The sequence below is a fragment of the Erinaceus europaeus genome, chromosome 1 (assembly GCF_950295315.1).
Source record: "Erinaceus europaeus chromosome 1, mEriEur2.1, whole genome shotgun sequence".
Lineage (NCBI taxonomy): Eukaryota > Metazoa > Chordata > Mammalia > Eulipotyphla > Erinaceidae > Erinaceus > Erinaceus europaeus.
The window spans coordinates 678678-700379 of record NC_080162.1 but is presented as its reverse complement, the minus strand read 5'-3'; the positions used below and the strand labels follow the sequence as shown (position 1 = coordinate 700379).

General features: G+C 44.9%; 1 protein-coding gene across 4 annotated transcripts in view; it reads left to right on the top strand.

Annotated features, from left to right (window-relative positions):
- Positions 1-21702, top strand: part of CSGALNACT2 (chondroitin sulfate N-acetylgalactosaminyltransferase 2) — a 47529-nt gene that overhangs the window by 11358 nt on the left and 14469 nt on the right. For 2 of the 4 annotated variants that reach the window (XM_016194762.2, XM_060183770.1), the window contains 6 exons: positions 3322-4252; positions 7502-7718; positions 10107-10208; positions 13788-13966; positions 15543-15637; positions 17525-17606. In XM_016194762.2, coding sequence (XP_016050248.1) covers positions 3580-4252; positions 7502-7718; positions 10107-10208; positions 13788-13966; positions 15543-15637; positions 17525-17606 — 1348 coding nt within the window. In that variant the 5' untranslated portion in view covers positions 3322-3579. Of the gene's footprint in view, positions 1-3321; positions 4253-7501; positions 7719-10106; positions 10209-13787; positions 13967-15542; positions 15638-17524; positions 17607-21702 lie in introns of those variants that run through there. The other 2 variants (XM_060184265.1, XR_009548158.1) reach the window with 2 other exon arrangements.

The window sequence follows — 21702 nt, the reverse complement described above, 5'->3', positions numbered from 1 at the left end:
CCATCATGTTGGCACTGGGCCCTGTGATAACCCTGTGGCAAAAAAAAAATAGAAGAGGGGAAAATTAATTCAAATATTGAGCTGTTGGAAAAGCCATGACGTATTTTTCCATGTTTTTCAAAGGTCTCTTATTTATATAAAGAACAAAGATCAATAGGTGATATATTGCCTGTTCTGTTGAATAACCTTTTGCCATCTTTTAGGGAGCTTCATAATTCCTCATTCATAGAAGGACCCGTCTAGGAGGGAGGACACAGAGTGAAGTGTGGGCTGGCCATGGTGTATGGCAGCAAAGCCAAGGACTTTGGGAGCGAGGGCAAGAGAGGGGCCTGGAGAACTGTAGGCTGGTGCATAATGGAAATTCTGTCCAGGTGTCAGTGACTGCACTATAAGTCATAACCCTCCCCCCACACACACACACACTAAAAATTAAAATACAGAGAAGAACCTGTCTAGGTCAGCGACACACTGAACAGAAAGACAGGCTGGGGGTACAGATTCACCTGCCAACACCCATGTCCAGCGGAGAAGCAGTTACAGAAGCCAGAACTCCCACCTTCTGTTCCCCATAAAGAATTCTGGTCCAGACTCCCAGAGGGATAAGTGTTAGAGGAAGATGACCAGAGGGCTCTGAACTCCAACTCCATCGGGACCTGGAGAGAGAAGGGGGAAAAGGGAGGGACATTCAGAAGTAGTAACAGGTGTGGGTGTGACTAGAAAGGGAGAGAAGACAGGACCCTAGGCAAATTAAAAGGGGGGCAAATATATATAAATATAAACGATAGTTGTAGAAATACTAGTGAGCCCATGTCTGTGAACTACTGTAGCTTCTAATGGAGGGGTGAGGACAAAAGGAACTCGTGGTGGGAACAGTGCAGAATTATACCCCTGTTCTAATTTGGCAAATCAATATTTAGTCACTAATAAATTTAAAGAAATAAACTTTACCCAACTTTTTACAAACTTGATGCATGCTCTTCCATATACAGCAAAATACAACAAAAATTCAGTTTGGTCTTCCAGCTTCAGTTTTTTGCAAAATCTCCAGATCTCAACCAAATCACTCCATTTCTTTTGAATAAAGCTAGGACTGCCGCCTGTCAGGTGGCACAGCAGTAACAGAGACGTAAATGGCTCTAGTGCTTCCAAAAGTGAGCTAATGCCATCTGTTGCAGAAATGCATCAGGACTTTGCCTACAACCCAACAGTTTCCTGGGCTAAAAATTATGGTTTTAAGGCATGCTGAAATTCTAGATCTATTATTAGCTTACATTCTTATTTTTTGGATAGTAATTCTTAAAAACATAATTTTTCCATTGCTGAATTTTCACTATAAGTTTAAGTATACTATCAAAGTAAAACTCCCTCTTGGTGAATTAAATATTTCAGGAGACTTGGTTATCACTTGGGTACTGAAAGCACTAAGTGGCTAAGGATAGTTAAATTTGTTGGTGACCTGCTAGCCATAAGAAGCTTGAATCTGTCCTACATTTCATGCAAATTAGGTACCACAAAAAGCGGGGGATTAGCGTGATTGTTACGCAAGAAAGACTTTCATGCCTGAGGCACCAAAGACCACACAGTTTCAATCCCCAGCCAGAGCTGAGCAGCAGTCTGGTAAAAATATTCAATAAATACAACACACACAACCACATTTTTCACAGAAGGCACCCAGGATTTTCTGCTCACTAAGTAGATACCTAGGACTGGTTTTCTATAATGGTCTTCCTCGACACTTCTTCTCGATAAATACTTCCTTAGAAAGGAACTTATTTCTGCAGTAGTGGCTTCCCCTATTTCTCTTCTCCTAAGTTTAACATTCTCGGTTTCTACTTAAGCATCCTGCAAAGTCCCAGAAGAGCTCTATCGGTTGTGGTATAAACAGTAAGCATCTATAGATGCTTTTTAATGTTTTCCCCTGCAGACAAACATTAAGATGTCCATATTTTTCTTTATAATAGACTCCGGACTTCCAAACTTAATCTGTTGTAATGCAGTGGAAAGAATTATGTGACCTAATGTGCAAATAATCTTCCAGAGTGTTTTGAATATAGAACTATTTTTTAATATGCTTTGCAGATGTCTGTGAGCTTTTGAAAGCTGTTTTTCTACCATCATCCTTTGTTTTTTTGGTTTTTTTCTTCCCACCAGAGTTATCACTGGGGCTTCATATCGACACTATGAATCCACTGCTCCCGGTGACCATTTTTTCCTCTTTTACTCTTTCTCCTTTGTTGGATATTACAGAGATGCATTGAGAAGGGAAGTGGAGAGAGAGAGAGAGAGACCTACTCTACTTCACCATTCATGAAACGTGCCCCCTGTAGGTGTGGAGTGGGGCTTGAACCTAGATCCTTTTACATGGTAGTATGTGCACTTAATCAGGTGTGCCAGCCCCCAGCCCCTTAAATTTTAAGGCTCTTAGAGTGACTGAATTGAGCCAGAGAAACTAAGATAGGTTGCTTGACTTGAAGAACAGAAAAAATATACCTCTCTAGTAAGTCATGAATAATGAAACAATAGCAATTTATAAACATTCAACAACAGCTATAACAACTACAACAAGGGCAACAAAATGGGGAAAATCACCCCCAGTAGCAGTGGATTCGTAGTACAGGCACCGATCCCCAGCAATAACCCTGGAGGCAAGGAAAAAAATTCCTAAAGGGTAAGAAGTGCTGTTAATTGGAATATGATGTTGATGAAGAGTCACTGGAAATTTCATTAAGTCAGAGAACAGGAGAATGTAACGCAAACTATACAAACTATGCTGAACATTGTTTTAATGTTTCTTGGCTTTGTTTTGAAGGTTCTATGTGTGGGTACCTGGCTGAGAGTATCGCATGTAAGGATTTCAGCAAAACCAAAGACTAAAGGGGAAGGAAAGAGGGAGCTAAAAGGAGGCTGTGGTGGTGGGAGATGAGGTCTACTGACACCAGTCTTGAGTAATTGTGACACTTCGCCACGTGACACTGTCTTGTGAATCAGCATTTCCTCTATAGCTGTCTGTGGGGCTGGGGAGAAGGGCCTCAGTAGGTGGAGAGCAGGGTTGGCATGGGGCTCTGGTTCTGCCCTCAGCACCTCATGGTAGAGCCGCACTCTGGTCTCCCAGAGTCAGCCATACAAGTCCATCTCTGTAAAAGAGTGCTGCACAGGACTTAGTGTTTCCTACGGGTTTTTTAAACCATCCCCATTTACAGCATTTACAGGTGATTCTAAATTGGTGCTGTCGTGGCGCTCTGAGTACCCTAGCCACAGTGTTTACTCGGAGGGTGCCAACAGGAAATAAAATTCTGATCGGTTCTGTTCTGTGTCTTCCAGAGAGGTCTCCACTGGGGCTGCAGTCCCAGCTGAGCCTGTCCATCGGGTGCCTTCATTCTGGACATCATGGTACCTCAGCGGCAAGTGTGGGATTTCTCATTTTTGCTAGTAGTCTTGGCCGCTGAAGAAGAACTTTTTTAAGCTACAGCAGGAATCATTTTGGTACCTTTATGGCAACCTTGGTTTTTGTGCTTAATTGTCAATAGCTCAGTGCTGAAGTTATGAGCCTGCGAAGAACTTTGCTCATCAGGCAAGTCCATGTGGCTAAGAATGCCTAGAAGAGCGCTGATGCTTCAGCCTCGGACCCACTGGCTGGTCCTGGGCCTGGCTGTGCTCTGCAGCCTGGTGGTGTTCCTCTACCTGCTGGAGTGTGCCCCCCAGACCGATGGCAACGCGTCTCTTCCTGGTGTCATTGGGGAGAACTATGGTAAGGAGTATTACCAGGCCCTGCTGCAGGAACAAGAAGAGCATTACCAGAGCCGGGCAGCCAGTCTGAAACGCCAGATCGCCCAGCTAAAGCAGGAACTGCAGGAAATGAGTGAGAAGATGAGGTCACTGCAGGAGAGGAGGAGCGTGGGGGCCAATGGCGTGAGCTACCAAGGCCACAGAGAGCAAGCACCCGGTGACCTTCTGGAGTTTCTCCATTCCCAGATTGACAAAGCAGAAGTGAGCGTGGGAGCCAGACTACCTAGTGAGTATGGTGTCGTTCCCTTTGAGAGCTTCACTCTGATGAAGGTGTACCAGCTGGAGATGGGCCTCACTCGTCACCCAGAGGAGAAGCCAGTCCGAAAGGACAAGCGGGATGAATTGGTGGAAGTTATCGAAGCCGGCCTGGAGGTGATTAACAATCCTGACGAAGACGATCAACAGGACGGGGACGACGGCCCCCTGGACGAGAAAGTCACGTTTAATGAGAACGAGTTCATAGAAGGTAAGTGGAAATGCGCCCGCTGTCGTGGTGGCCTGTGTGCTGGGAGTATAGCAGCCGTCGCCTGGTGGTTCAGCAAAAGGCTGCAGTCGGCACGGGCGAGTGGCTCGCTGCTTTGGCTCGTGGACAGCGCAGGTTGGAGCCTGGCCCCACCACACTGAAGGAAGCCTTGGTGCTGTGCTCTCCTTCCCTTTCTCTCTCTGTCTACTTCTCTATCTCGCTCTTTCTAGCTGAAAAAGTTGCTCTGGAGTGGTGAAGCCCTACCGGGGTGGGGGAGGAAAAACTGGAAATGGCTTGTTGGGAAAACGTACACTGTGGGCCTAATGAAACAATAGGCTCGGCAAAATAGAGCCGATCTGATCTTCCAGGGGAAATCGCTGAGCGAGCTGAAGGGCTCTTTGCTGCGTGCACACGGCCGTGCTTGCTCGGCAGCCCTCTCTGATCTTGATGTTCCTTTTTCACGGTTTCACTACACGAGCTAAGACTCAAGATTTGAAAACCATTTGAGGACAGAAAGACCCTCGTTTAGGGAGGAGAAGTGCATGTGAGAACATCAAGGAAGGACAGGTTTGCTTTGGTTTCACAGCCACGTTCAGCATCTGGAAAATCAGAGAAGTGATCCACTTACATGATCTAAATTTCCAAAAAGAATGAGTATATTTCAAGGTGGGACATTACTCGCAAGTTGAGAAACACTGCTGTAAATTTAAGATACCTGTTGACTGATTCACATAAATAGGAGTGATTATATAGGCCCAGCCAACTCCATCTTAATAACCCCTGCTAGACATTTAGTTGCAGGCTTAACACAATTCTGTTTGGGGTATAATCCTGACTAGCCATCCTCGGCTCCATTCCATAAGCAGTCTCGCAGTCTCGCACACGTAGGGCTCTGGCTGTTCTGTTTGCTGATCTTGCCACCAGGGCTATTGCTGGGACTTTGATGCCTGCATGCCTCCATTCCCAGTGCCCACATCTTGACGCAGCGAGACAGAGCAGGAGAGAGACAGGAGACGGATCTGCTGTGTCACTCTTGAGGCTTCTCCCATACAGGTGGGGACTGGGTCCTTGAGCCTGGGTCTTTGTGCGTGGAAGCGTGTTTGCTCCTCCAGGTGAGCTGCTGTCTAACCTCCGCCACATCGCGGTTTTTGATTTGTGACCCTGAGTCATCGTGGATGTCACTTGATGTGGAGGCCTCAGGAGAGACCATGTGCTTCTCTGCGGCGTTCCAGCTCCTTTCTCTCCCTGGGCACCTCTGAGGCTCTCTTGTCACTCCTGTCAATTTGTATGGATCACTTCTCTCATAACTCTTCAGAATTTTCTGCAAGCTCATATTTTGCCTTCCCAGTCGGTAACTTAAGGCAGAGTTGAAAGCTCCAGGAAAAAGAAGCGAAGTAATGCGTGGCAGGCCTCTATTTCTGTCTGAGAGTGACGGAACCTCTGCCAGTCGTGTATAGTTCTGTAGTGTGATCTTGCTTGTAATGCATCATCCTTACACAGTAGTCAAATTCTGAGTTAATCAGAGAACAGTAGAATGCAACACAGATTATTCTAAAAATATAATTGAGTGCTTCTTTGCTTCATCTAGAAGGCTCTAAGATAATATAACTAAGAGTGTTCTGTATCTGGTATCAGTTTCCTTGGGCTCTCTCATAGGATTTTGTTTTGTTTTGTTTTGTTTTTGCATGAAGCATGCTCCTACTTTTCTACCAGTGCACCATTCCTCTCAACAAGAAAATAGTTAAAACAACTGTGTAACTCCCATTGTTCCTCTAGACTTGAACCTAGACATCACCTATTTCAAGAAGCCATCACCCACCTGCAGGCCTAGATCACAGTGTTTCCTGAGCCTCTGCCCTGGGCCCCTCTCCTCACATGGTTGAATGGCATTGCCCATTTTTGCTAGACAGTAAACTTAGTAGGAATGAACCTATCTTTTGACCATTTTCCCCAGATACTGTGAGAGTGACTCAGACTCTTGGGTCTAATCTTTCTTCTAAGTACCAAACTTGAAAGTCAGATTCCCAGAAGACTTTTATAACAGGGGCATCTCAGATCACTGTGTTCAAGTCTAAACTAGGTTTTCTTTAAGTCTTCACCCTTTTCAGTGCGTGCGTGCATGTGTGTGTGACGTATTGGTGTGGTTTTGTTATGTCTTTATCCGTCTGTCTACCTCACTGAACTGGCCCTTCCTCAGAACTCGAACCATGTAGGCCAGAATATGGTGCTGGACCTAGGAGCAGGAAGTCTGGAGTTTGATCTCTGGCATCTCAGTGCCAGAGTGACGCTCTGGCCTTTGTGTTTTCTCATTAGTAAACATTTTTTCAAATGTAGCCCTCTTCCTGTCACCAATGACTGACACCAAGGAGTTTAATTCATTCTTATTAAGCTGCACTGAGCAGCATCAGCTGTAACTCTCGGGCCTAAAGTGAAATGTTGCTAGAGTTGATTTCTTTTTTTAATCATTTGGTCATCATGTTGGTCTGCTCTGTTAAAAAGAAAAAAGAGCAATTGTCATTTGCGGAATGTTCTGTGGATGAGTAATGATATAGGAGAGTAATAAACAATGAACTTTTGAGCCTCTTGTAAAGAAATAGCCGCTGCTGAGTGGTGCCTCCATGTTTCTCATAAAAATTAACTCCTCTCTCCCTCTCCCCCCACCTCTCCATATATAGAGAGAGCAGAGAGAGCGAGAGAAAGAGTAGAGTGCAAGAGACCGCAACACCAGAGCTTCCTTCAATGTGGTGGGGGTCAAGCAAAAATAACTCTTAAAAAGAAGAAAATGGGGAGTCGGCTGTAGCGCACCGGGTTAAGCGCAGGTGGCGCAAAACGCAAGGACCGGCATAAGGATCCCGGTTCAAACCCCGGCTCCCCACCTGCAGGGGAGTCGCTTCACAGGCGGTGAAGCAGGTCTGCAGGTGTCTGTCTTTCTCTCCCCCTCTCTGTCTTCCCCTCCTCTCTCCATTTCTCTCTGTCCTATCCAACAGTGACAACAACAATAATAACTACAACAATAAAACAACAAGGGCAACAAAGGGAATAAATAAATAAAATAAATTTTAAAAAAAAAGAAAACTAAAAGAAGAAAATGTCATTATTGGTTGTGCGGTGGGTATGAATATTTTCACAACTAGATTTTTTTAAACCCTGTAGGTTACTTCCATACTTTTGATCTTTGGGTAAAATCAGTGTTCTCACTGAATGAGCAAATGCTGACATGGAGATGTCTCTGTCCTTAACTGTTTCCTCTAGGTTATTACCGCACCGAAAGAGATAAGGGCACACAGTATGAACTGTTTTTTAAGAAAGCAGACCTTATGGAATATAGACACGTGACCCTCTTCCGCCCTTTCGGACCTCTCATGAAAGTAAAGAGTGAGATGATTGATATCACCAGATCAGTCATTAATATCATTGTGCCACTCGCTGAAAGAACCGAAACGTTTGCACAGTTCATGCAGAACTTCAGGTAACACTCCAGGCTTGACGCTTTGGCTAAGTGCTCCTAGTGATAACATTTCACAGGGGTTTACTTAGCTTATCTGCACCGTATATGACTACTTAGAATTACAGTCACAGAATAATTGTATAAGCGTAGCAACCACTGTTTTTAGATTCTTTTTCATAAAGCACATAGCAGCATATTGTTATTGACAATTTGAACTGTACAGGAAATTGAAAGAATGACTAGCAAAAAGAGTGTCGATAAATATGAAATGTAGTGACCCTTATCACTGTGTGAATTCATTTTAGGACAAATTGACTTTTTAATTTTTTAAATTTATTTATAAAAAGGAAATATTGTCAAGACCATAGGATAAGAGGGGTACAACTCCACACAGTTCCTACCACCAGAGGTCCGTATCCCATCCCCTCCCTTGAAAGCTTCCTTATTCTTTATCCCTCTGGGAGCACGGACCCAGGGTCATTGTGGGATGCAGAAGGTGGGAGGTCTAGAGAGAGACCCATAGCCCTGCTTCACCACTTGTGAAGCTTTACCCCGTACAGTTGGGGACCAGGGACTTAAACCTGGGTCCTTGTGTGCTGCAGTGTGAGAGCTTAACCAGGTGCACCACTGCCTGGTCCCCGACAAGTTGAATTTTTTAAATAATTTCATTGAGTTATAATTGATAATAAAATTCACATTTTTCTATTTTTTAAAAACATTTTGGATAGAGACAGAGAGAAACCAAGAGGGAAGGGGGAGCGGGAGCCAGAGAGGGAGCCAGAAAGGCACCTGCAGCCCTGCTTCACCACTCGTGAAGTCTCACCCCTAGGGACCAGGGGCTTGAACCAGCTGTATGCACACATGTGGCCCACTCCTCTAATGAAGAAGCCAAGTTATGCGACTTGCCCCTGGAAGTTCCCTTGACAAGAACTGGAATTTTGGAATTGAAATATATTGAACAGTGCCCTGTTTTAAGTATTTTAACACTCTCGTTTCAATGCTTTCTAATCCATTCCTTATTCTTATATTAAATTGTTGGATTAACAAGCTAGCTGACACCGTTCTGTAGTGGGAGTTGGGGGTAGGCGGTTTCCAGGACAGTTGACACTTGAGCACAGCTTCTCATCTCGCTGCTGCAGGTGTCTGCACAGCACTCTCAGCCCAGCTCAGCATCGTTCCCATCATCAGACATCGAGACCCCCCCAAGGTCCTCCTCAGCCTCCCGGCCCCTTCCTTAGAGTCTGGTATGGGATACCCCATTCAGTCCAGGTTTCTCCTTGTGATCTCCCTTCCTGGCCCTGGTTTTTCAGATCCACTTATAAGTGAGGTCATCTGTTATTTGTCCTTCTCTTTTTTGGCTTGTCTCGCTAAGTGTGATGCCTTCCAGCTCCACCCAAAGAGAGGACCATTTTAACAGCTGAGTGGGACTCTGTTGTGTATGTTGGCCATAACTTTCTCAGCCACTTATTTGTTACTGGGTGTCTGGGTTGTCTCCAAGCTTTTGGCTATTACAAATTGTGCTGCTATGAACATATATATAGATAGATCCCTTTGGATAGGTGTTTTTGTCTCCTTTGGGTAAATCTCAAGGAGAGGGATTTCTGGGGCACAGAGTAGGTCCATTTCTAATGTTTTGAGAAGTCTCCAAAAGAGTTTTATGCCTTTGAAATAATTTACTTGAGATCTGATTTCTTTTTTTTTCTAAATTATTTTTATTTTTTTATAATTTTGTTCATTTATTATTGGATAGAGAAAGAAATTGAGAGGGGAGGGGGGATAGAGGGAGGAAGAGAGAGATACCTGCAGCCCTTCTTCATTCATGAAGCTTTCCCCCTGCAGGTCAGGGTCAGGGGCTTGAACCTGGGTCCTGGTGCACTGTAATGTGAGCATTTAACAAGGTGCGCTATTGCCTGGCCCCAACATGTTTCCTAAAGCCTTTTTTTATTGCTTTTCTTGGACTTGATTTCAAATGCTACAGTATTCTTTGCATAAGTAGTCTCAGCCATGGTAAATGTTTACCCCTTGAAGATAAGTATAATTTTTGCAATTACTTGGTCTAAAGATAAAATAACGTTTCCAAAGTGTAAATATTTATTCCTTTTTCTTCTGAGCTGATTGGAATTATTACTGACTTGTAAAGGCATCAGAGAAAAATTACAGAAAATGTTTTGAAATGTAGCAGCACTATTGGACTCTCTCCATGGCCATCTGAGGGTTATGTTCATTTAGCCACATGCATTATTTGTCTGCTGTGATGTGTTTAATAATATTGCTCCTTTTATAGTTACTTAAAGCTTAAATGATTTTGTTCTAAATGACAAAAAAAAAGCAGCCTCATTTCTTGTTAACTTGTTTACTTTCTGAAGAAATAGTGTTTTCTTGAATGAACGTTATTTTCATTTCTATCAGGGATGTATGTATTCATCAGGACAAGAGAATCCACCTCACAGTGGTATACTTTGGTAAAGAAGGATTATCAGAGGTCAAGTCTATCCTAGAATCCATCACAAGGTTGGTGAGCCATGTCCACGGTAAAATTCTTAATCTTTAACATTAGGAGAATGAGACTTTCAGTTAGCCAGTGAGTTCATTTAGAACAGCCACTGGTTGAGAGCTAGCTGAGCGTGCGAGTGGTGGTGGTGACGCGGTCCTCGTTTCACCTGGTCTCCCTTGGGCAGCCTCAGCTGACTCACCTGACAAACGCTAGAAGAAGAAGAAGCTGACTCACCCCTGACTCTTCAGCAGACAACCTGCCGTGGCCAGGGCTCTCACTCTGCGGCGTCTGCTGCTGGTGTTTCCTTGCATTGGACTCTCCCTTTTTCTGCATCATGTCATCATCTCAGCTCATCTTTCCCTCATCACCTTTCCCTGTGCTAAGATCGTCCATCCTTAAGACACCTCACCTGGCCCTGCACTGCCCAGTAGCTACTGGTTTGTCTGTTTTTCACCGTTAAACTGCTGTTCTCTGACCAAATAGCTCCTACGGTACCTGGCACATAGTAGGTCCTTGGAGGTTTGCATAAATGAATTAGTAAATCTTTAATATTTAATCCTGTGGCTTCTCAGCCTTTTCTAAGTAAAAAGCCAAATTAGAACCTAACTGCCAAATTCAGCTTTTATTGTTAGCTCCTTTGATCACTAGTGATACCTAACCTGTACTTCCTTCTTGAAACATCCCTCTGATGTTTGTAAAATGTTGATATTTTGTATTCTAAGTGTGTTATAATCTAACACATGTAGGTTGATTCTAAGTGTGTTATAATCTAACACATGTAGGTTGATTCTAAGTGTGTTATAATCTAACACATGTAGGTTGATTCTAAGTGTGTTATAATCTAACACATGTAGGTTGATTGTGTTTTTCTTGACACACCAACTCTTTGTCTTTTACTTGCTTCTTTACCTTCCTGTTAGTTGTGGCCTTTCCCTAAGAGTCCAGATTTGACTAGCCATTCTTCTCAAGTCATTCAACTAGTGTTCATTGAGTCTTATCAGCTGTGCTCCGGGCACACTGCTTGGGAATCTGGTTGGGGTGGTTTGGAATAGGACTGGGCACAGAAAGGAAGTTGCAATCCTTTCCCCAAAGGGGTGTCACAGCCACGATGTGTACAAAACAAGCATTGCCCTTTGTCCCCTGCACTAACTTCTGGTGACCTAGTTTCAGTTACTTCCAAAACCATTCTCAAGATCCCTGGGCCATCATTTCCCACGAGCTCTTGGCATCTTACCTGTTGTGCCCTGTTTACTGCAAAGGCCTTCTCGGTTCTTCCTGCTATTACTTCCCAACTCAGTTCCCTCTTTTCTCCACTTCCTCTTTTCTTTTCCCTCTGTACCTACTGAATGCCAAACACTCACACTTATATTACTGAAGTTGATCCTGCGTTAAGATATTGCAGATACAGAATGATGGGATCCTACCTTGGTGTGCTTAAGGAGAACGGGCATGAGACGGAGAGTCTTGGGCGGCTCCCCAGACTAGAGGGGTCACCACTGCGAGATTTGGCAGGAAACCTGCAGCAGCTTTGTTTCTCAGGAGCTAGACCAGTGTCTTTAACGGTCGGAATTCTCTTGTCTTATTTTTCTCTACTCATTGATTTCAATCTCCTCTTACAGAATCTTCCACAAGCAAGACACAGAGCCTCTGGGCCACACTTTTTTTATGGATATATATTTAATGTGTTAGAGTAAATACAGTTGTTGGTCCTCCTCCACCATCATGCACAGGACCTGAAAGCCCTCCACCTCCACCCCATCTTCCTTTACTCTGGTGCAGGACACCAAACCCAGTCCAAGTTCTGCTTTGTGTTTCCCCTTCTGTTCTTGCTTCTCAACTTCTGTCTATGAGTGAGATCATCCCATATTCAGTCTTCTCTTTCTAGCTGAGCTCACCTAACATGATTCCTTCAAGCTCCATCCAAGATGAGAGGAAGAAGGTGAAGTCACCATTTTAATAGCTGAGTAGTATTCCATTGTGTATCTAGACCACAACTTGCTCAGCCACTCATCTGTTGTTGGACACCTGGGTTGCTTCCAGGTTTTGGCTATTACAAATTGTGCTGCTAAGAACATATATGTACACAGAACTTTTTGGATGGATGTGTTGGGTTCCTTAGGGTCTATCCCCAGGAGAGGAATTGCAGGGCCATAGGGCAGATCCAGTCCTAGCCTTCTGAGAGTCTCCAGACTGTTCTCCACAGGGGTTGGACCCATTGACATTCCCACCAGCAGTGCAGGAGGTTCCTTTGCCCTCACAGCCTCTCCAGCATTTGTTGCTGCTGTTCCCTTTTCTGATGTGTGACATTCTCACAGCAGTGAAGTGGTATCTCATTGTTGTCTTGATTTGCATTACTCTGACAGTCAATGACTTGGAGCATTTATTTCATATGTCTGTTGGCCATTTGGGTCTCGTCTTTGGTCACCACTCTGTTCATATCCTCTAACTGTGCCATCAGAAAGGAAAAAAGCTTTTTCTCTGTGACCCAACTGAGATAATCCCAGTGAGGATATTTGCCCACTCTTGAGTCAGTGACTGTCACTAGATGAACAGGTGTATTCTGGTTTGCCCTCGTTTAGTCTGGTTCTGAAGGTAGGACGTTACTGTGCTTGGGATTGCTTTAACTAGGCCATCTACTTGGTGCTAATCAGAATTTCTCTAGAAGAAGGGAGAGATGTGTGTCCCGTGAGAAGGGACTTTGATTTCTCCATTCCTGGTTCTGTTCTGTTCTGAGAGTATGTATTCTTCATCAAATGATCTTTTTAAGGAGCTGTCTGTACTGTGTTAGGGTTTTTTTCTGAGCCCAACTTTAACATCAGAATCACCTGGAGGGCTAATGAAAACCCCAATGTTCAACCCACTCCTAGTCTCTGCCCTCAGTGGCTTTGCATTTCTGACATGTTCTCAGTGGAAGCCAATGGATACAATGAGTGTGGGCACTTCACTGTGAGGATAACTGCCCTGGCAGAAATACCCAGCTCTTCAACCTCTCGTGGAGGGAGGGTCATCTCAGTCTGACTCTGTTTTCTCTTCTCTGAGGAACAGTATCCATAGTAATGAACAAAACAAAACCCTGTCTCGTGGAGTTTATTTTCCCTTGCAGAAGACACTTGAATAAACATACCTGGTGGTACTGGGGGGTGGGAGGTTGGAGGGAAGTCAGAGCTACTTTGCATATTTTACCAGCGGGGAAACGCCCTTTGATAAGGAGATGTTTGAGCTGAATGCTGAGGAACTTGAAAGAGAAGTACTTTGTGTGTAGCATTCTTGTGGCATGCACTATTACTAAACATGATGACTGTTCTTCAGGGGTGTATTTCCTATCTAGTCAGTAGGTTGCCCAGGTCCTGCAGGACAGTGGCCCCTCAACATTTTTAACCCCATACCACGATATGTTGCCTCCACTGTGGACGGCTAGTGGTTCACATCCCTGGTGATGACTGTTTACATGAAGCTGGTGACTTCTTTTCCGTATGAGAATGTAGAACCAGCACAATACAGTCTTTGACATCTAAAACATATTTACGTTGTGTTGAAGGGAGAGTTGTCAAGCTTTAAGTGGGACTTATCATCTGATGTGCTTGTTTTCCTGACAGTGAGTCTAATTTTCACAATTATACCTTGGTCTCATTGAATGAAGAATTTAATCGCGGACGAGGACTAAATGTGGGTGCTCGAGCTTGGGACAAGGGAGAGGTCTTGATGTTTTTCTGTGATGTTGATATCTATTTCTCCGCTGAATTCCTTAACAGCTGTCGGCTAAATGCTGAACCAGGTGTGTAAAATTTTGTAGATAAGCTGAGTGCTGTCAGCACAACCCATATTCGGAAGTTGGTTATGTTGTCTAAAGTTACATTAAGCATATTTTAACTAGAATACCTAAGCATAAAGGTGAAAATTTACCCACTTGGAATTCATACACCTTGTTCTCACATGGGTAGATGCAAGTGTTTACACCTGAGTCCAAATATGCAAATGCAGAAAACAAGAAGTCTTGGGATTGGCAAGGAAGAAGCAGCGTGCGCTCGTCAGAGCAAGAGCCCAGCAGACACTGCAGAGACCTCGTGCCAAGAGTCAGAGCCCTTGGCCTGTGTCAGGCAGATGCACCAGCAGGTGCACATGAGGGTTAGATGCCACACACATGCAGAGCTTGTCTTCGGGTAGGGGTGACTTGCTACACTCTGCCTGATGTTAGACTTCTTTTGAAAAATGTATGAGTAAATGATATTTTATAAATCAAATCTCATTTTCAATGTGCAAAGAAAATTTTCTGTTTTAAACATTTCATAAGGGAGTGGTGGGAAATAACATAATGTTTATACAAAAGAACTTTCATGCCTGAGGCTCTTATGGTCCCAGGCCAACCCCCAATACCACACGCCAGAGCTGAGCGGAGCTCTGGAAGTCAAGACAAAACAGCTTCATAAGATGCCTGTGGTGCAGATCACTGGCTTTCTGTGACTCCGTTTATAATGCACCCTGAGAGCCTGGTAAGTGACTAGCAAGTCTGCTTATTTTTGTTGTGCAGACAACCCGAGATTAAAAATGTGGACATTACAGAAAACAAATTTGCTGATTATAAGCAATATTTTATGTCCAGGGATAGACTGGCCTCTTGAACACTGGACTTCTACCTGTAAGAGGTTGTTTTTTTTTTTTTGGTGAGGGGAGAGGAGTGTCTGCTGGGTGTCCTAATAAAAAGACTTGCCCTCATAGGCACCTTTGTCGGTGCCAGGCTGAGCAAAGGGCTCCTGCTGGAGACGAGTGAGCCTGGAGGCCTCTCGGGTGTTGTCCACCCGAATGCCAGTGACAGCGTCTGCTGCCAGGGCTCCTACATGCGGGCCTGTGACTCTCTCTCCCCAGCTGTCGCAGACCTTGGCCAGTCTGTCTGCACTCTATTTTAATTCTTCCCTATCCATTTATTACACACTGTTCTTTCTGCCTTGCTGGCTCTGGTCTCCTTTTGAGGGTCAGTTTAGCAGCTGAGTGTGGCAGCTTCCTGATTGCCACCTCTGAGTACTAATGAGATGAGGGAACGATGCTGATGACACACCTGAGGAGTAGCTAAGAGAATGCCTTCTGCTCCTCAGTCAGGGAAGCAAGTGTGTGGGAGGCGTAGTCTGTCTGTCTTCTGATTTGCAGGGTGTAGTTCCATAGCCTGTTAGACCATCACCACGATCCAATCAACATGGTGATCAGTAGCCGATCTGCTGACAAGATTCAGCACTGACTAAATAGTCACCATGCGTGATCAAGAAAGACTAGGAAAGTCTTGAGAGATGTGACAGTAGATACTGGTGCTTCATGTCATGACTTCTTTGTGTGGTGTGAACATTGACTTTGGTTTGTAGGTAAGAAGGTGTTTTACCCCGTGGTATTCAGCCTTTACAACCCCGCCATCGTCTACGCCAGTCAAGACGGGCCTCCTCCTGTGGAGCAGCAGCTGGTAAGACTCGCCTCAGCTTTCCCACATTAGGTGGCTCCACTAGCTTCTGCTGGTCTCACAGGTAGAAAATGGTCTCAGTAAGAAGCTCCTGTCCCTGCGGCCACGCTTCCTAGTCCAGCCCCTCCCACGTGGGCCCTAGAAGCCTTGACTCTGTCCTCAGCCAGCCGCACTGTCCTCTCTGTGCTCCTGCACCCACTCCGCTGTCCTCTGCTCGCTTCCTAGTTCACTTTTAAAGAGCATCCAGTTCCTCACTTGCTGTCCTGAATGTCCGTCAGCCCCACTGCCGCCTTTCATTCTCAGCAGAGGAACTGGCCGTGCCCTTTTTGTGAGGTCAGCTTCAACAAGACTACAGGATAAGAGGGGGACAGTTCCACACAATTCCCACCACCAGAGTCCCTGTCCCCTCCCCTCCATTGGAAGCTTCCCTGTTCTTTATCCCTCTGGGAGCAGGGACCCAAATTCTTTCTGGGGAGCAGAAGGTGGGAGTTGTGGCTTCTGTCATTGCTTCTCCACTGGACATGGGTGTTGGCAGGTGGACCCACACCCCCAGCCTGTGTCTGTCTGTCCCTAGTGGGGCAGGGCTCTGGGGAGGGGAGGCTCCAGGACACACGGGTGAGGGCGTCTGCCCAGGGAGGTCAGGAGGGCGTCATGGCAGCATCTGCAACTTGGTGGCTGAAAAGCAGTGTGATAGAAAGCAGAACAAATTGCTTAATAATCAGGATCCATTTGTAGAGCTGCTCTCCACTTCCCTGTCCTAACGTGCCTCACCTAGATTGTTACCATGGCAAATACTTCTCTCTAAGGAAACAGAACTGCTCTTTCTTGACTCCAGGGCCTATTCTTGCACCACCGCTACAGTCATTCCTTGCTGTTTGTCAAACACTCCAGGCCCATTTCTAATCTGGGTTGTGGGGCCCGCTCCCCTCTTTGCCTGGAGTGATCTCCTCCAGATGCTTCATAGCTCACTGTCCTCATTCCACTGGACTCTGTTATAGAGACCTTTGTGGCCATTATATCCCTCCTAGACTTTGTAGCATGTTCTTCCCTTGTTCTGCATCCACTGTCTTAGGTATATGTTTATTTACTTGTTATTTCTCCAACAAAATGGAGCTGGCAGGAACTTTGTCACTCCACTTTACTGCTATTTCCCAGCTCCCAGCATCATGTCCAGGAGATTAAATACTGCTGACTGTACAAGTAAAGTGAAGTTACCAGGCTTCAATTTTTATTTAATTCTGCGGGCTCAATATCAACAAAGCCCTGGTTTTCTTTTTTATAATCTGTTTCAACTTGAGTGGTGGCAGCTCATTTTATTTTGTGATTTCTTTTTATGAAACAGCCATGGCACTGAAGCTTCCTTCAGTTAGGCAAAGGCCGGACTCCAACCTGGCCGTGCCCATGCAGAGCAGCCGCTACTCGGTGAGCTGTTTCACCAGCCTGGCAGCGTCATTTTAAAGCTGGTTTTCTTTGCGGTGGAAAGGACTGCAGTGGTTTTTGGTTCCACCCTTGTGCACAGGGATCAGCAGACAGACTCTGTCAGTAGCTACACAGAGACATTTTAGGTCCCTTTAGGGTGTATCTCCCCAGAGCTGCCAGCAGACGCCCTCTTAGCTTCTTGACGTCAGCTTCTGCTCACCGTCCCAGGGGACAGCTGCTCTCGTAAGTGAGGTGAAGCTGCCTGACTGGCAGAGGGAGATGCGGCACAGTTTGGAGGTACAGGTGGAGCTTCCCTGAAGCTCGGTGTCTCCCGAGGCCAAAGCAAAACTATTCACAGTGAGGAAACACTTTCAGTCCGTCTGTCTGAAACCACCACCACCAAAACAAACTAGCAGACAACTTCTAGTTCTTGAGGAATTAAGTTGATTTTTTTTTTTTTTTTTATCTAAGGTTCACAAGAAGGATTCTGGATTCTGGCGCGATTTTGGCTTTGGAATGACTTGTCAGTATCGATCAGACTTCCTGGCCATTGGTAAGTTTGCTTTACACCCAAGGGGAGAGCTGTACGTGCTTACTGAAGTACTTTATGGCATTTTCTGAAGACTGTTTTTCTGTTAGATTATGACTGTCTCTGATTAGCTGAAAGAAAAACCTGGAGGTATAGGAGAAAAGTGAATGCATAACAATCTCTGAAGAGCAATGATTAATAATAATAAGGCCATAAAGATGATGTAACACTTATTTGCTTCTTTAAAAGTTTAGACACTAGTTTTTACAAAACACTTGACTTATTCCCAACATTTGCAGTTTTTTTTCTGTTTTTGCCTCTAGTGGGGCTTCACTGCTCCATGCTGACAGAGAGAGAGAGAAAGAGAGGCAAGATACCTGAGCACCAGTGTTTCCTGCAGTGTGTGGGGCCAGAGTCAGGCCTGTGTCTTGTGCATGGCAGAGCACACGTACCTAGGCCAGCTCTCCTGCCGGCCTTTCAGTGCTTTCTTAGCAGAAGAATTCTCTGTGACTTGGATGTTGTACTCACTGGGGGCTACGGCACCAGGCGAAATGCTGGGCCATCTAGTCCGTGGACTTTATTTTTTAGCTTTGAGATGAAACTCCCTGTGATTGCCTGTTGAACTGCTGTGCATAGTTCCAAGACTTAAAAAGAAACGAGCAGTCTTCTGCTCTTTGTAGTCTTGCTTAAAGTAAAGCTGTGGAGCGTGGAGTCACTCCGCCTCGCCCACCAACCCCGAGGCAAAGATGGCGCATCAAGAGTCTGGTCTATGTGTCATGCGCATGCCAGCTTCACAGATGCCCTGCATAAGTAGAGGGTCACAGGGTTCAAGAAAGCAAGTGAAGCCAGGCTAGCTTTCCAGCTTGAGTTCATGCACACAGATGTGTGTATGCATGTATTTGCGTCATTCGATGTAGTTGTATACCTCCCAACAGTTTTTAAATTTGATTTAATTTTTATATGAGGGAGACCAGAACACAACTCTGTCATGTGCATGTTTGGGATTGAACCCGACGCGTCACTCACGCAAGGCACATGCCTTACCACTGACCTTTGTGGAGCTGTCTCTCACTTCTTGACCTGTTTCTCTGAGCATAGTCACCTCTGGTTCCACCTACCTAATTGCAGGATTCTGTTGGCTTCCGGCCTGCCCCTTCTTTGTGCTGTCACTCATTGAGGGGCCCCTGCCTGGGCTATGTGAATAATGTACATAGGGGACAACACCCCCTTGACTTCACATCCTTTGGATATATGCCTTCATGATATTGCTAAATCATGAAGTGTTTGCAATTGGATTTGTTTAAGGACTCTCCATATCACATTGATTCTTTTAATAAAAAGATTTTATTTATGTGCTACTAATGATAGAGGTGAGAGAGAGAGAGAGAGAGAGAGAGAGAGAACCAGATATGACCCTGGTACTTGTGTAGCTGGGGCTCCAGCTTGGGACGTCAAGCATTAGCACTCAGCATTGGGCCTACTGCTCCGCCTCCCAGGCCACTTGCGTTCCTGTCACCTGAAAACCAGCTCCAAGCCTTAGAGATGCCTGCCTCTGCTTTTGTCATTATTTACACTTGAGTCGTTGAGAGTTAGCAGACAGCAATAAAGTGCTACAGCCTGATGCTAGAACTTGTTTCCTGGCTTTCACTGCCCTCTAGCCCATCAGCTCTTGCTGCCCCTTCCTTCCCTGTCTTCCAGGACACAGACATTGGTGAATTTGGAAACTCTGCTCATTTGTCTTCATTTTTTTCCTCTCTCTTCTTCTGGCTACACGCTCTCCATCGATCTGTCTGCAGGCTCACTGTCTGCATTGCTGCCTCACATCTATCACTGAGCTGCTCTAAGTGAAAGGGGATTCTTAGTGGCTTTACATGGGACCTCCAGAATTTACACGTGTGTGCACGTGTGTGTGTGTGTGTGTGTGTGTGTGTGTGCACATGTGTGTCTATTAGCAACCTCTATTGCTTCATTCCACATAGTTTTTAAAAATTCTTTGTGGGCCAGAGATAACTCACTTGATAGGGCACATGGAAGAGACCTAAGTTTGACCCCAACACCACATGGAAATGCTACAGAACCAGGGCAAGTTCCAGTGTGGTGGTGTCCCGTGTGTGTGTGTGTGTGTGTGTGTGTGTTTAAAAACTCAGTCCAGGAGCAGTTGAAATCACTCGTGCCAGGGCTAGTTCCACAAATATGCTAAAACCTTATCATTATTTTCGCATATTTATAAAGGCTGTTTTGAGATCTTTGCTAAACAGTCATGTGAGTACTCTCATGAGAAGTTTCTGCCACCTCCTTTTTTCTGGTATGTGTCATACTTGTCTTTTGCTTTAAATATCTCGAGTTTCCTTTTGAAACAGTAGCTGATGTCTTTATCGTGGCCTTTCTGGATATTGAGCCCCACCTCCAGGGCTTCTCATTTTTTTTAATTTATTTATTTATGTAAGAAAGGAGACATTAACAAAACCGTAGGGTAGGAGGGGTACAACTCCACACTATTCCCACCACCTGATCTCCGTATCCCACCCCCTCCCCTGATAGCTTTCCTATTCTCTGTCTCTCTGGGAGTATGGACCCAGGGTCATTGTGGGATGCAGAAGGTGGAAGGTCTGGCTTCTGTAATTGCTTCCCCTCTGAACATGGGTGTTGACAGGTGGATCCATACTCCCAGCCTGTCTCTCTCTTTCCCTAGTGGGGCAGGGCTCTGGGGAAGCAGAGCTCCAGGAGACATTGGTGGGATTGTCTGTCCAGGGAAGTCTGGTTGTTTTCTCTGGGCTGGCTTCACGGGCGGGTAACAGATGACCAGAAACTCGTGGTTGAGCTGAGAATGCAGTTTAATCTTTATTCACGAGCAGGCAAACAGTCCAACAACCTAATCACCACACCATGTGCTCCTCCATCTTTCTTCTCCGGCGGCAGAGTCAAACTCAGGAAGTATGTAGGATAGGGGGCAGAGAGAAGGAAGAAGCACGAAACTAGCAAGGGCTAAACCAAATCTCCCAGAGGCGGCGGGAGTGAGACCAAACCAATGTGAAGCATACCAATAATTCCCCCTTTTCTTTTTAACTAATTGGCCATAGTATCAGGAGTGTGGGGTGAACAAAAACCTATATCGTACAGGCATTTTTTTAAAAAAATAAACAGGCACAAACATGGAGGAACAAGTAAGCAAGCTACTAGAACCAGTGTGCTGCCAAGGGAAGGCCTGAGGGGGCCGGTTCTTGCCTCTGTGGGCTTTTCTTGCCTGCCTCTACGGGCCTTTCCTGCCTCTGTGGGCCATTACCTAGCAAGGGGAGTATGGCCTATAGAGTCCCATGGCAGCTGGCTGCAGTCAGTCTTTGAGAAACCCAGCAGCGTAAAGGGAAGCTGCTAGTTTTGTGCAAAGTGTCCAAGAGGTGTACCAGTGAGCCTGATAGAAGTGTCAGTCCAAAGCAGATGTCCACGGAAGAATGCCAGGGGGTGGAACGTTGTATGAGGAAGGTCAGCTGCTGGAATTTCGCTTTTCTGTAGAGAACTTGACAGCTGAAATTCACTTATGAAACAAAACTTGTAGCAGGTTAGAAGTTTACACAATTGATAACTCGATGATTATAATTGGTTTAAGTATCTTTATAAATTTGGAAGGTCTTTTTCGTTTCATTTTAAGGCTCCTAACCAATCTAAGCGCAATAAAATGTGGTAAGTCAAAGAACCACTGCTAGATCCTCAGGCATGAGAATCATTAGCATAACCATTGTGCACTCCACCATTTCTAATTGAGAAGGCAATTGAGAGCTTTACATATCAATAATGTCTTATTTAACCTTTTGTTACACCCATTCAAGATGGAGACACACCCTAGGTGTGCGCAGGTTTTTTAGACCAACTTAGTTAAAATATATTGACTTTTAACTAATTTTTACCTCAGATTTTAAATGTAAGTTAATTTTACCTTTATGAGAATTATGTTGAAAACCTTTTTCATTTAACTTTGCCTGGTAAGAATATAGCCTTAAAGTTACATTTTTAACCTTAAAGTTAATGTTTACCAAACTTTAAACACACACATAAACATGGTCTTCAGTACACAAGGAGAAAAACTTTTGTTATGAAGATATGTCATTTTAAACACCTATTTAGA